This window comes from Lotus japonicus, chromosome 1 (assembly GCF_012489685.1).
Source record: "Lotus japonicus ecotype B-129 chromosome 1, LjGifu_v1.2".
Lineage (NCBI taxonomy): Eukaryota > Viridiplantae > Streptophyta > Magnoliopsida > Fabales > Fabaceae > Lotus > Lotus japonicus.
The window spans coordinates 102821029-102832541 of record NC_080041.1 but is presented as its reverse complement, the minus strand read 5'-3'; the positions used below and the strand labels follow the sequence as shown (position 1 = coordinate 102832541).

Sequence of the window (11513 nt, the reverse complement as noted above, 5' to 3'; positions counted from 1 at the left end):
GGATTCCAACACATATACTATTTTGAATTGTCTAAATTAGCCCAAATAAATATGAGGTAAAATTATCTTAATCTTAGGTGATTATGTAATTTTTTACTTAATATAAGCTGAAATTTTTACGACATATGTTAAAATATTACTGAATTACCTGAGTTACGATAATTTTAACTATATTTACATAAGAAACACCTAAGATTTTACCTAATAGTATATTCTTAATATATTTGTCCAAAAAGCAAGTGGCAGCATGTATTAATTATGTAATTTATGTTGTGTGGCCTGTACTGTATGTTGTAAGAATGCACATTACATAGTAACTTCTCCATTTCCACAGCCTTCGGAGATTATGAAGAAGCCAACAAAGAATGGAGTCATTGACCACAGATTTCCACGACTTTGAAAATTCCGAAGCACCAACCTCGTTCCTTGTTACCCTATTTTGATACTACCACTACCAATTATTATTATTGCTATTTGCTAAACACAAACCAACCAAAACCGAAAAAGATAAAACAAAACATTCACTTTATCTTCTTCTTCTTCGGTGGCTTTCTGTAAACAAATTCTTCACTGCCATAATCATCACTCAGATCAGTGACATACATACCCAGCTCAGAAACCCGGAATTTTTTTGAGGTTTATTCACTGTCTTTTCTGCTTTTTTCCAATTCTTAGATGACCCAGTTGAATATTTGAGATTTTTTCCTGATTTTGATGCATACCCAGTTGAAAATTTTCGATTTTTTCTTATTTCGATGCATACCCATTTGAAAATTGGATTTCTTTTTGTTACAGCTGCTTGAATTGTTTTTTTTATTTTTTATTTTTTATTTTTTATTTTTCTGGTGACTGTGTTGATGAATCATGTTGTGATGTTTGTTTCCTTTTATGCACTTAATGGTTGGATTTCTGTTATTTTATTCCCTTTATTTATTTGGATGTATCCAGCTCAGTTATTTTCAGTTTCTTGATTCATATTCTTATGACATGAGTTTCTGTAAGAACATTTATAACTTGTCCTGACTTTTTCCATGATGTATCTTGTTTTCCATGCCAGATTTTGCATGTTATGTGGGTATGGATGTGTGACTGAGGGAACTCTTACTCAACCTTTTGTCTTGTGTCTGATTTTTGCAGAACACCAAGGGTATGCTTTGATTGAGATTCTGCTATTCCTTAATGAAACTAAATTGAAGTGATCCACTAGAAAACTTCTTATCATAGTCTTTGACTTATAATACTGCTGAAGCTATTGGATTTCTCTTAACTTCACGTGCTTCTTGGATCTCTGAGCATGGCTGGGACTGAAGAGCAGTTTGAGATCAAGTTTAGGTTGACGGATGGTTCTGATATTGGCCCCAAAAGTTTTGCTGCAGCTACGAGTATTGCAACTTTAAAAGAAAGTATTCTTGCTCAGTGGCCGAAAGGTTAGTTCTTAGATGTGGTGTTGTTATTGTCTTTCCATGTACGCTTTCTCTTTTTGGTCTCCCTGTTTAATAGATAAATTATGAATGTGAGAAATGATAAGAGGTTGTAGTACATTTTCTGTTTTTTTATAACGAACTTTGCGATATAAATTAACAGATTGGGGTGGTTTGAGGAGGGTGAGGTAGGCTAAGTACCCGTTTGGTTTGGCGTTGAACTCAGCGCTGATCCACGTTTGAGCAATATTGCACAATCTTGCTTCTCCATTCATGGGTTGGGTTGTGTGTTTTGACGTCTGCGTTGATGCAAATCAACTTTATTGGGATATGATTTCGGGGTCAATTAGTACCTAAGGAACTTGGCACTTGAGCTAAGGCTATTGGGTTGGATGTATTCCTTTAGTTTAGAAGATGTATATTGAGGACGAAGGAGTAATAATTTCCTTTTAGTACACCGGTATACCTATTTGAGTGAGTGTAGATGTGACCATTGCTAGTGGCAAAGAGCTTTAAAATATTTCACACTTGTGATGAGATCAGAGAATAAATTGTAGGAGTTAAAATATTTCTCCATTCAATATAACATTTTTTTTAAATGTGTGTGAAAGATATGTTGTCCTGCATATACTTTTGCATAAGTATGTCGAAGGCATCTATGTGCAAACGTTTTGTCTATTCGATTCCTTTCCGCCAAGATAGATCTCCATCAGAAAATGACGAGACTTTGCATTAATAAAATGCCATTTGCTTCACAGAAAGACACTCTTTAGGGCTTTCTAATTATGAAAGTATCTGAGGTGATAAGACCTGGATTAAAGCCTTAAACTATAAATGTGTTAAACTCTGGGTATATATAATACATCCCTCATTTAGTAGTTTCTTTCTTAAAATTCAATTTCTTCATCTTAACCCCATGTCATCCTGTTTGACTTTTCTCTCATTATTTTAATAAATCTGTTGAGGAAAGCTTTTTACGGTTAAGGTGTTCTTTATTGCTTAGTAATTTTAAGAAAGATGTTTGCTTGTTAGTGCCCATTCCATTGCTCCCGTTCTTGAACTTGTCTGATGAGTATACGTATACTTTCTCCAAGGTCCAAGCTTTCCATATTCACTGATGGAAACAGCAGCAAGACTAAATAGTGATATTCTAAATAGACACTTCATGCAGTCCAATCAAATGTTTGCCATATTGGTTTAATATATTCTGAACCTTCGCTATAACATACATGACCTCCTGAGTTTTTTTTTTCTTTTTTTTCTTTTTTTGTTTTGAAGATAAGGAGAATGGCCCAAGGACAGTAAAGGATATGAAGTTAATAAGTGCAGGAAAGATTTTGGATAACAACAGAACAGTTGGGGAATGCCAGAGCCCATTGTGTGATGCTCCTGATACTGTTACTACAATGCATGTGGTTGTGCAACCACCTACTACAGAGAAAGGTCTAATATTTATTTCCAAGAATGTCAAAAGCTAGTTCTGATAGCTTCATCTTTCGTATATTAAGCTTTATGATAAAATAATTTTTTATAAAGGTTGACTGCAATAATGCTCCCGATCATTTTTTTTTTATTTGCGGTTGCAAAATCTTTTTCTTTACTAGTATAAAGAGTTCATTTCCTTTATATCATAATTTTTAAGTGGGTTTAATGATCACTTTATGGATGTAATCCTTTAGAAGATCAAATTATCAATATTTGTTTTAGAGTGCCAAAGATAACTTACATGAGTGACTATTAGATTTGGCTTTTGTAATATACTTCTGCATATATTTTCATTATAAAACTATTCCTCTGATATTAAGACCTGCGTTTAATGGACAGATTAATTCTGACGTATAATCCTTCAACTTAGCTGTTGTTGAAAAGTCATCACCTGTTTTTTTTTTTTTTTTTCCATTAACAGTTATAATAATACTGAGTTTTACTATTTTAATTGTGAAGTGATCACTTCATGGAAGCTAGGATTGAAAACTTTTTGATCTTTTTAGAGAGTACTAATTTTTCTCTAATTCAATTTTCATATTGGGTAGCAACTACCTGAATCATAACACCATCAAATTATTATTTTCTACAATTTATTTGCTGAACTTAATGTAATCCTAATTTAGTCTTTTCTTTTTTCTAGAAAAAGAAGAAAGCAGAAAGATCAAACAATGAGTAGTTTTCTTAATTTCTAGGTGGACTATGTTGCAGAACACTTGATTTGTATCGTCAATTATCTGTTATACTAATGCTTTCCCAGTGCCAAATGTGACTTAAACAAGTCAAAACTGGGAAAGTACTTTCATCCAGATGTAAATTTGCTGCTGTTCTGTTTGACCAAATTTGATGTCATTTATTTTTGGTACTTTATCAGATATTTATTGACATGTTGGTCTTTTTTCCTGATACAGAGAAGAAAGCTGCAAGCGAAACAAAGCAGAACAAATGTCTGTGTGTTATTTTATAGCATCCAGATTCAATAGCAAATGTCATCTTTCTTAGGTGGTTAGGGACACTTCATTTTGCATGTAATCTGTGGCTGTCAAAGATTTCCTCACACAAGTTATTTGGAAGCATGCCTTATTATGAGTACAGGCAAAAGAGTCCATTACTTGGTGAAGATTGTGAAGCTACTAGTGTTCCCTGATTTCTCTGTGGTGGTAAATTTCTTTACACAATTTTCATTTGAGATGTTTTGTTTTCCTTCTGGTCTCAGCATCTAGGAGTTGCTTCATCAGTCATTTGGTATCTATGTTGGTTGAGATGAAATTTCTACTAGTTTGCCATCTTGTACCTGATAATATGTGTTTTGAAATTCTTCTCATGCCTGTGCCTGATGTAAAATGTTCACAGACTTAAATGTGTTGAATACTTGATGTGCATTATTAATGTGCTTATAATTTGGAAAATATTACGTTGACACCTGATTTCCACCCACTCCACTCTCAGAGAGAGATAGAAAGAGAAAGAGAGAGATAGAAACAGAAGCGAAAGAAGTGAGATATGTGATGGGAAGAGAAGAGAAAGATAGGAAGTGAAAATGGATAGAAATGAGATGGAAGGGAAATTGAATATTAATGCATTTGAACTTTTACATGTTTGGATACAGGTGGAAAACCAATGTGAGGCCAAAATCATAGTGGACAGTTACAAAAACTAAGAGAAATTGCTATTGTCGACCGCGATTTTGACTTCACCGTAGTTTTACACTGTGCATCTAAAAATGTACATAATTTACATGGTACTGTTGCTAGTCTTGGATAGAAGTTGTGGCAGTGGTTGACTAAATTTTTCTTATAAATGGAGGTTTGATGCTTGGATTCCCTTAATCCCTTTACCTTCATTTATATTTTATGAGGAAAGAAAAAACTTCAGTGTCCTACTATTCAAGTTTCATGATATTGCTCTCTCGGTAAATGTCAACACCTTAAAAGCATACTTTCCTCCAAGAGAATTTCATCCTTAAGACTAACATATTAATCCCTTTTTTCCTTTTTCTTTTTCTGAAACCACCTTCGTTCTCAATCAATTCATTCACATAGTACAAATCATACCATGGTTTATCATATACTATCATTGAGATCAGATCATGTTTCACATCACATTCAATTGTTACCAAGCCAAGATCTCTCTCCATTCTCATAAGGGTAAGTTTAACAATATCTCACTAGTAAAGTTGTTAGCATGGGCTCTGGCTCGAAGGCAACCCAGCTCACAACTGGTATAGGTCGCAAAACAAAATTACCATGGTTTATTTGAATTTTTGAATTGAGTTGGGCTGACTCACTTTTTTTACCAAACTATGGAGAGTCAAGTTGGGTGAGCCGATTGACTAACTTTGACAACTTTACTCATTAGTGTCCGATCGAAACTTATTATTCGCAATGCAATTGAAAGTTCAAATCATATTCATGACACACGTCCATAGTTTGACATGGGAATGAGTGAACCAATTATCTTCTTATGCTTTTAACTTGGTAAGTAAAGAAATGGTTCATGAATTAGAATACAAAACAAAAGAAAATCAATTTTCATCCTCTGCTAGGGCACGCCTAAGCAAAACTTTCTCCCACCCCTCTGGGGTTTTCTCCCCCATTGGGAGTGATGGCATCAACGTAGGGAAGATGCAAGAAGTGTCTCCTTACTCCATGTTGGATCATTTCCATGTGTCCCATCTCATCTTAGAGCCCATAACGGGTATATTTTCCTTGTCCTTAATCCATGTTTTCTAGCAGGTACCATCACTGCCACCACTTCCACCCCACCATCACCATCACCTTCCAATACTACTACCACCGCCGTCGCTGGCCTGCTGCTACCACCCAAACCGCCACTGCCACCAGCACAACCCTACAACACTGCCATTGTCACAATACTCTCCACCATTACCACCCACCACTCTCCACCGCCATCACCACCACCACCACCACTGTCACTACCACCGCAACTGTCTCCCTCCACCATTGCCACCATTGAACATCACCACTACCACCCATCACCAACATCTTCACCACGAGTTTAATATATACACACCTCCCACCATTTTTCCACCTTCATTTTCTATCTATTTCTCTCTTTATCAATCAATAATGATATATGAACACTTCATTCCACCTCTCTCCACCTCAAAGAGAGGTGTGAATGAAACATTATTCGTCTTTATCAATCAAATCACCTATCACGTCTTTATTTTCTTTATCCTTTCTTCCTATCTCTCTCTTCTTCCACCTCTCCACACTTCAAAAATGAGGTGTGGATGTATAATTATTCATTCACCACCCACTAAAATCATCCTCATTTTTATACTATTTATTCTCATTTAATAAAAGGATATGATAAGTTATACCGTGTATGATCAAACACCGTCTAATATTAAATAATTTTATCAAACTTATCCTATTAGACCTAATTAATACTATCAATTGAAGTCTTATACTATCATATTTTATACTATATAACATACCAAATGGGTCCTAAAATATTTATAAATATATGTAGTCTAATAAACTAATAGTAATGATATATACACACCTCATCTTTTAAACACTTCATTTTCCATAAATAACATACATGTTAATTTCAGAAACTTAAGGAACAAGTCTGGGGAATAAGACCCCTACAATATCATCTCTAAGGATGGGGAACAAAGAGTTGAGAATATGATTATGATCAAAATTACTGATTGAAGAAGAATGTCACAATCTTGCTAGGTGATCAGCATAGCGGTTAGCCTCACGGTAAATCCATTTGAAGGAGATCTCCCAGGATTGGCCCGCTAAATATTAGATGTCTCGGATTAGATAAGCACAAGGGTGACCCCTAGGGTCTTTGACATTGATAAGGTCACAAGCAATCTTAGAATCCATAAAGTGATAAATGGAGCAGTATTAATTAGTTTTAAATTTTATATAATTTTTTTTGAGTTTAATTTCTATGCACCGACGGTGTAAATTTTTTTTTACACTGTCAACCAATCAGATTTCAAGGATGTGAGAAAATATCTTTTTTTTATTTAATTTCATTAATTGACGTGACACATCCTTAAAATCTGATTGGTTGAAGGTGTAAAAAAACTTTACACCGTCAGTGCATCATCCTTTTTCTCATTTTTTTTTTATATTTAATTTACTTGATGACAAATTTTAATTCAATGATTTGTTTCTTTTTGTTACAAGGAAAGCTAATTCAATGATTTGTTTGACGAAACTTATCATGTGTAACCTTCACTAAAAACTATAAACATGTTAAAATTTAGCCATAATATTAACGAATCTCCGAACTTAAAACTGAATTAAAAAAAAAAAAACTTGAAACTCTAAATATAGCAATATCTAAGGGCCGGGATTCCAAAGGAAGGCACTAAAAAGTTAATGGTTTTTTTTTTACAAGACGAAAGCTAATTCAATGATGATTTGTTTGATAAAACTTATCATGTATAACCTTCACTAAAAACTAAAAACATGTTAAAATTTAGCCATAATATTAACGAATCTCCAAACATAAAACTGATTTTAAAAAAAAAAAAACTTAAAACTCTAAATATAGCAATATCTAAGGGGATTCCAAAGGAAGGCATTAAATTATCGTTGAAAGAGAGTTACAATTGGTACTTAATCATTTACAACCAATATATAAAGTATGTCCTAACTAATCCTATGAACAAATATAACATGACTTGAAGTGCCACAACGAAATTTTGCATATAGCAAATGAGACTAACATTAGTTGTCGCAAAACAGCCCCCCTGCTAAAATTGGACAAATCCAATCTCATAATTTATCAACCTCATAACCGAAGAACATGCACGAAGAGAATAAAAACCCCACCAAAAACCCATTTCTCATATCTACATTAATTTGCATTAGACAAGATGGGAAAATCAAAACCTTTGTGCTTGTTTTCGCTATTGGCATTTTCTCTTTTTGCTTCACTTTCCCATTCTCTTCCCCTCTCAACCAACAAGAGATGGATAGTGAATGATGAGTCAGGGGAAAGGGTGAAGCTTCATTGCATAAATTGGTCAACCCACCTCAATGCAATGTTACCAGAGGGTCTTGATAAGATACCATTGAATGTTTTTATAGCTCAAATGAAAGAACATGGTTTCAATTGTGTTCGTTACACGTGGGCCACACACATGTTCACTCGCTATGGTGACCACAAGGTTGGAGAAACCTTGGACTCTTTGATGATCCATCGTGTGAGGTTAGGACTTAGAAAACACAACCCTTATTATGAGAATATCACACATATAGAAGCCTTTGATGCTATGATTGATCAGTTCGGGAAACAAGGTATGATGGTAGTGGCTGATAACCATGTTGGTGAACCTAGATGGTGTTGTGGGGAGAAGGATGGTAATGCATTCTTTGGAGATCGGCACTTTAACCCCCAGGAATGGCTACAAGGGCTTTCCATTGTTGCCAAACGCGTCAAAGGAAAACCTCAGGTTCATATTTACATATACTTCATTTCTCTCAAATCTTTCTCATTCCATTAGATCATATACATCATTTATCATTTTTCTCCATCTTTTTATGTTCCGAATATTCTTATTTGAGGTATGTACAATAATAGTGTCTACTAATCATTTTTATGAGTTAATCATGCATCTACCCATCAACATGGTATATAATTAAGGATAAAACTTACCCACAACCCTATCGGTATATTTTTTGCTATTGCATTCCTATTTTCTGATTTTCTTATTTGGGGTATGTACATGATGAAGTGTCTACCAACCATTTTCTTAAGTTAATCATCTACCGTCGACATAGTATATAATTTATTAACGATAAAACTTACCTACATCACTATCGGAACATTTTGTGCTATTGTCCAATGAGAAATTCAATTACCCATTTTCTTATTATTTTATTAATGTAATAATTTTCCATCCATTTTACAAGCAATATTTCATGTTGTAGTGTGACTAAATGTTTTCTATGATTAAGTTCGAAATAAAATGTCAAATTGGTCTTTCAAAATTGAACACTAGCTACTAGCTAGCATGTTATTTTCCATAAAAAAAAATAATCATTAATTAAAAGTAGTGTCTAAATAATAATAAAAAATTACATAGCAACCTTTCATGCCACGCGGTGGTTAGTTTGTGGTATATGTCTCCCTAGTTATATATAGGGCATTACTCTCGTGTCTATCTAAAGTGAGAGGGTATGGTACTTTTTAGTTATTTTTTAGGATATAATGTATTAAATTGTAAAATATAAATATTTATTATGAAAGAAAACATGATGATTCAAGACAAAAGGCATGAATATGAAACTCCAAAAATGGTTACAAATTGTCTTATCTTTAATTAAGGTTTTAGATTTAGGTCTTTTACGTATTAACATTAGGAGAGAAACTCAATCATGATATTAGTGTTTTTTAGCTACTAATAAAACATAAAACATGATTGATAATTGAGTTCCTTAAACATTTAGTCGATAATTTAATCTTTGAACAATGTTTGAAAAAAAACTATTTAATGTGCTTATAAAAAAAACTATTTAATGTGATCTAAATATCTCGAAAGAATTAATCTCACATTTTTCACTTTATGACCAGGTGGTGGCAATAGGCTTGAGAAATGAACTACGAGGTCCAAATCAAAATGCCAATGATTGGTACAAGTACATGACCCAAGGAGCAACCACAGTTCACAAAGCAAATCCAAATCTTCTAGTGTTTGTTTCTGGCTTGAGCTACGACACTGACTTAAGCTTCTTGAAGACAAGGCCTCTTAACATTGACATAGGTAACAAATTGGTGTACGAGGTGCATTCATATTCATGGTCATCAGGGTCACGAGAGGCTTGGATTGAAGAACCACTGAACCAAAAATGTGCCAAAGTGCTCAACGGGTTGAATGAAAAGGCAGGGTTTTTGATGGATGGCCCAAACCCAAGACCATTGATCATGAGTGAATTTGGCATGCTAATGAGCAACACAGATGAGAAGAGCCACAGGTTCATGTCTTGTGTTTTGGTCTATCTTGCTGGCCTGGACTTGGATTGGGCTATGTGGGCTGCACAAGGTGGATACTATATCAGAGAGAATAACAAGACTGTGGAAGAGACTTTTGGTGTGTGGAAGTCTGATTTTAGCACACTCAGATACCCACAGTTTAATCAAAGGTTTCAGCTTGTGCAGAAGAAGCTTTTAGGTAAGATATATGGCCTTTGATATATATAATATAAATGTTAGAAACAATAATATAAAATCATTTATGTGAGTTAATTAGTGATTAACATACACAACCAGAGGGTTAAAATTGAGTAATGCATAATTAGATGATGTTTCCTAACAAACTACATATGGTGAATAACTCTATTTTAGATTTTTAGGTAAACATATAGTGGTTTGTTGGAAATTACACACACCTTTTTAAATGAGTTTTTATAAATAACAATATATTAGTCATCTAGAATGGAGTTATATATAGTCTCATCAGCTAAGTTAGACAATACATAAGTAACATAACTATATATGGTGGATTAGTTACATGTAAAAGTTGTTTTGAGAGTTATGACTTATTGTTACTGTCTATTTTCAGCCAATTACAATCATTAATAGTGCATTTTTTTTGAAATAATTAATAGTGAAAATTTGATTAATATGTTTTTAATTACAGCAAAGAATTTTCAACATGAAATCCTCTATGACACAAGTTAATGAATATTCTGTACTGTATTGAAAAAATTATGAATTATTATTTTTTAATTGCAGAACCAAGTTCAAATTCAAGCAAGTCCTTGATAATGTACCACCCACGAAGTGGGCAATGTGTGAAAGTTAACGAGAACAATGAACTTGAATTGGACGATTGTGAGGGGCAGAGTAGGTGGTGTCTAGAAGGACAACAAATCAAACTGGAGGGCAATGGCACCTGCATAAAAGCAATTGGTGATGGATCTCCAGTGAAGCTCTCAAATGATTGCAAGAGTAAGCAAAGTTCTTGGAAGTTTAAGTCAGCAACCAATCTTCATTTAAGTACCTTGGATGGACATGGTCAGAACTTGTGCTTGCAAAGGGAATCCACCATTTCACCTAAGATTGTTACCAGGAAATGCATCTGTGTGGATGATGATCCTACTTGTTTGGACAACCCTCAAAGCCAGTGGTTTCAGCTTGTTACAACTAATGTGTAATTATATGTACATTGTAATATATCTTACTTATGAAAAATATAATTAATACTCTTCAATATCTGAATAAAGTACTCTAACCTTCAAAATTTTCAGAGCTTATGATTTGAAATTAAGTTTCGAAATTTATTTAAAAATAGATAATTGTATTTAAAAATAAGTAGATATCAAATTCTAAAACATATTTGAAAATAAAAATAGCACCACAATAATTTGCTATATTTAATTGCTAGAAAATATTAATTGATTGAATTTTACCTTTGTTAGAATGGGGTTCAATTTTCACTCTTGCATAAAATAAATATTTTAGAATTACCCCTTAGCATGTAATTATATAACGCATTCAGTTTCAACTTCCAATTCTTCATATGCTCCTGAAGCGAGTTGGGTAAAGCTGAATGTTGATGGGAATTGTAATAATACGACGTCGTCCACTGCGTGTGGAGGTGTAATTCGT

The 11513-nt window shown here is 33.7% G+C and overlaps 2 protein-coding genes across 2 annotated transcripts; both read left to right on the top strand.

Annotated features, from left to right (window-relative positions):
- The first annotated feature begins 295 nt into the window (after window positions 1–295).
- LOC130728578 (membrane-anchored ubiquitin-fold protein 2-like) lies at window positions 296–4326 on the top strand. Its single transcript, XM_057580085.1, has 4 exons — window positions 296–636; window positions 1138–1427; window positions 2700–2864; window positions 3818–4326. The coding sequence occupies exons 2-4, from the start codon at window positions 1295–1297 to the stop codon at window positions 3871–3873; spliced, it is 354 nt and encodes a 117-aa protein (XP_057436068.1). The 5' UTR covers window positions 296–636; window positions 1138–1294; the 3' UTR covers window positions 3874–4326.
- Window positions 4327–7460: 3134 nt separating this feature from the next.
- Window positions 7461–11135, top strand: LOC130732354 (glycosyl hydrolase 5 family protein-like). The gene is made up of 3 exons (XM_057584419.1): window positions 7461–8355; window positions 9477–10074; window positions 10638–11135. Exons 1-3 carry the CDS (start codon window positions 7777–7779, stop codon window positions 11057–11059), a joined length of 1599 nt encoding a protein of 532 aa, XP_057440402.1. The 5' UTR covers window positions 7461–7776; the 3' UTR covers window positions 11060–11135.
- The last annotated feature ends 378 nt before the right edge of the window (window positions 11136–11513 follow it).

Coding starts and splice junctions, on each gene's coding strand:
- LOC130728578 (XM_057580085.1), top strand. CDS start 1,295: ATGGCTGGGACTGAAGAGCAGTTTGAGATCAAGTTTAGGTTGACGGAT. Junction 1,428..2,699: donor TCTTGCTCAGTGGCCGAAAG/GTTAGTTCTTAG, acceptor TTTGTTTTGAAG/ATAAGGAGAATGGCCCAAGG. Junction 2,865..3,817: donor ACCACCTACTACAGAGAAAG/GTCTAATATTTA, acceptor TTCCTGATACAG/AGAAGAAAGCTGCAAGCGAA.
- LOC130732354 (XM_057584419.1), top strand. CDS start 7,777: ATGGGAAAATCAAAACCTTTGTGCTTGTTTTCGCTATTGGCATTTTCT. Junction 8,356..9,476: donor GCGTCAAAGGAAAACCTCAG/GTTCATATTTAC, acceptor CTTTATGACCAG/GTGGTGGCAATAGGCTTGAG. Junction 10,075..10,637: donor TGTGCAGAAGAAGCTTTTAG/GTAAGATATATG, acceptor TTTTAATTGCAG/AACCAAGTTCAAATTCAAGC.